Source organism: Nerophis lumbriciformis, linkage group LG35 (genome assembly GCF_033978685.3).
Source record: "Nerophis lumbriciformis linkage group LG35, RoL_Nlum_v2.1, whole genome shotgun sequence".
NCBI classification, from domain to species: Eukaryota; Metazoa; Chordata; class Actinopteri; order Syngnathiformes; family Syngnathidae; genus Nerophis; species Nerophis lumbriciformis.
In genome coordinates this window covers 13,163,762-13,165,672 of record NC_084582.2, presented here as the reverse complement: position 1 = coordinate 13,165,672, position 1,911 = coordinate 13,163,762, and the positions used below count along the sequence as shown (strand labels likewise).

Sequence of the window (1,911 nt, the reverse complement as noted above, 5' to 3'; positions counted from 1 at the left end):
TAGATAGAATAGAATAGAAAGTACTTTATTGATCCCTGGGGGAAACTCAGCACCACAGGTCGCTCACAATAGACAATAATAATAATAATAAATAATATATGAATAATATAAATATATTCTATATATATTCTACATTTAAGTGCAGTCAAGGAACCTGTGCATTATACAGTAATACATACGGTAATCACGATTTAAAAGTGTGATTAATCTGATTTAAAAAATATATAATTTGACAGCATTCATTTCTACAGACAGTTTAGTAATGTATTGGGTAGGTTTTAGCGTCTTTAATGTGCAAAATCTGCCAAAACGACCACAACATATGACCTCTTACAATATATTAGCAAAATAGCTCAGACTCACGCTATGAGTCTCGGCTTTCCCCCTAACAACATGAATATTGATGACAAAAAAGTAGACTGACTAAGCCCTGAGTCACTCTCTCTCCTCTCTATCTCTCCCCCCACCTCCCTTCCTTTTAAACCCCCACGCCCTGGATGCTGGCAGGCAGGCGTGCACGCACACACCGGCAGCTCCCTTCTCACTCTCTGCACCGCTAGCCCTCCTAGCTCTCCTGTAAGCCGGTGGATTTCATCCCGCTGCTGAGTCAAAAAACACAGGTAAGTAAGAATATATATATTCTGTCGTGCGACGTGGTTTTCACATGTGTCGCCGTGGGGGCCGGGCGAGGGGGCGGCTTGTTGCTGGGAGCCAGACAAAGGATTGGGGTGTGGCTGAACCAGCAGAAAGACACCCAAGGAGAAAATTTGTGCAAAGGAATGGTGGTGCTGATAGTGATGAAGGGAGGAACAATGGAGGGGGGTAATTAGTTCATCCATGAACTAAGATGTGCTCTAGTCAGACTACCCACTAATGAGGATAATTCTACATGATATCATCATGGAGAAGCTTGCATCTTCATGGCAGAGCATGGCGTGACTGGGCCACCTGAGGCGAGGTCAGGGAAAAGGACTGCAGTGGAGCACCGTGAGGCTGCAAGGGGTGGACCGCAGAGGGACGGAACAAAGACCTGCAGGCCTCGGGCAAGGAATGGCAAAGACAAAGGAAAAGACAGTTTGGGTAGAATGTGGAGGGAGTGCATCATGATGGAGGCGGCGGCCATGTGGACGAGTGCAGGCTTGGCCCAAAAAATAAAAAAATAAAAAAATAAAAAAAATAAGCCACTCCCTTCTCACGTCACCGCTTCAAATATGAACATATGTGACCATGATTGCGATTCCATTTATGACGATCTACCCGATCTAAATAGTCGATAGACAAGACCAAATAACTGGTTGAATTGTGTTTTTGTCTTTACAGCTAAAATGTCTGACAAGCCCGACATGACTGAGATTTCTCGTTTCGACAAGACAAAGCTGAAGAAGACCGAGACAAAAGAAAAAAATCCTCTGCCCACGAAAGAAAGTGAGTACCCCCCCACCACAACACATCTGTAACTCAGTCGACACATTTCACAGCATGTTCTCTCCTCGTGGTCCTCGATGCTGACACACGCCCTCCCCTTTTTCCCCCTCTCAGCTATTGAGCAGGAGAGGAAAGGAGATGCCACACCTTGACTGATAAGCACACGAAGAAAAGAAGCCGGGATGCCACAGCAAAAATGCACTTTGTTTTTCCTCATCACAGTTTTCCGATCTCCTACTTTTGTCTTCAGATAAAGGTGCTCCCCCGACTCGGATGGGTGGGGGGTGGGTGGTTGTTGGGGTCTCTTTACCCCTTGACAGCGAAAGGATTAGCCTGCTTGCCTGTCTCCAATATGGCCAAACGGGGGAGGGAGGAGTGGTGTTGTGATGTAGCATCACGAGGCAGGCAACCAGGCTATGAGGGGATGGGGGTGTGTGTGTGTGTGGGGGGGGTCTCCTGTAAAGGAGATCCGCCAGAGCCAAACCA

At 46.6% G+C, this 1,911-nt stretch overlaps 1 protein-coding gene across 1 annotated transcript; it reads left to right on the top strand.

Annotated features, from left to right (window-relative positions):
- The first annotated feature begins 458 nt into the window (after positions 1-458).
- tmsb2 (thymosin beta 2) lies at positions 459-1,911 on the top strand. Its single transcript, XM_061927734.2, has 3 exons — positions 459-620; positions 1,321-1,425; positions 1,540-1,911. The coding sequence occupies exons 2-3, from the start codon at positions 1,326-1,328 to the stop codon at positions 1,575-1,577; spliced, it is 138 nt and encodes a 45-aa protein (XP_061783718.1). The 5' UTR covers positions 459-620; positions 1,321-1,325; the 3' UTR covers positions 1,578-1,911.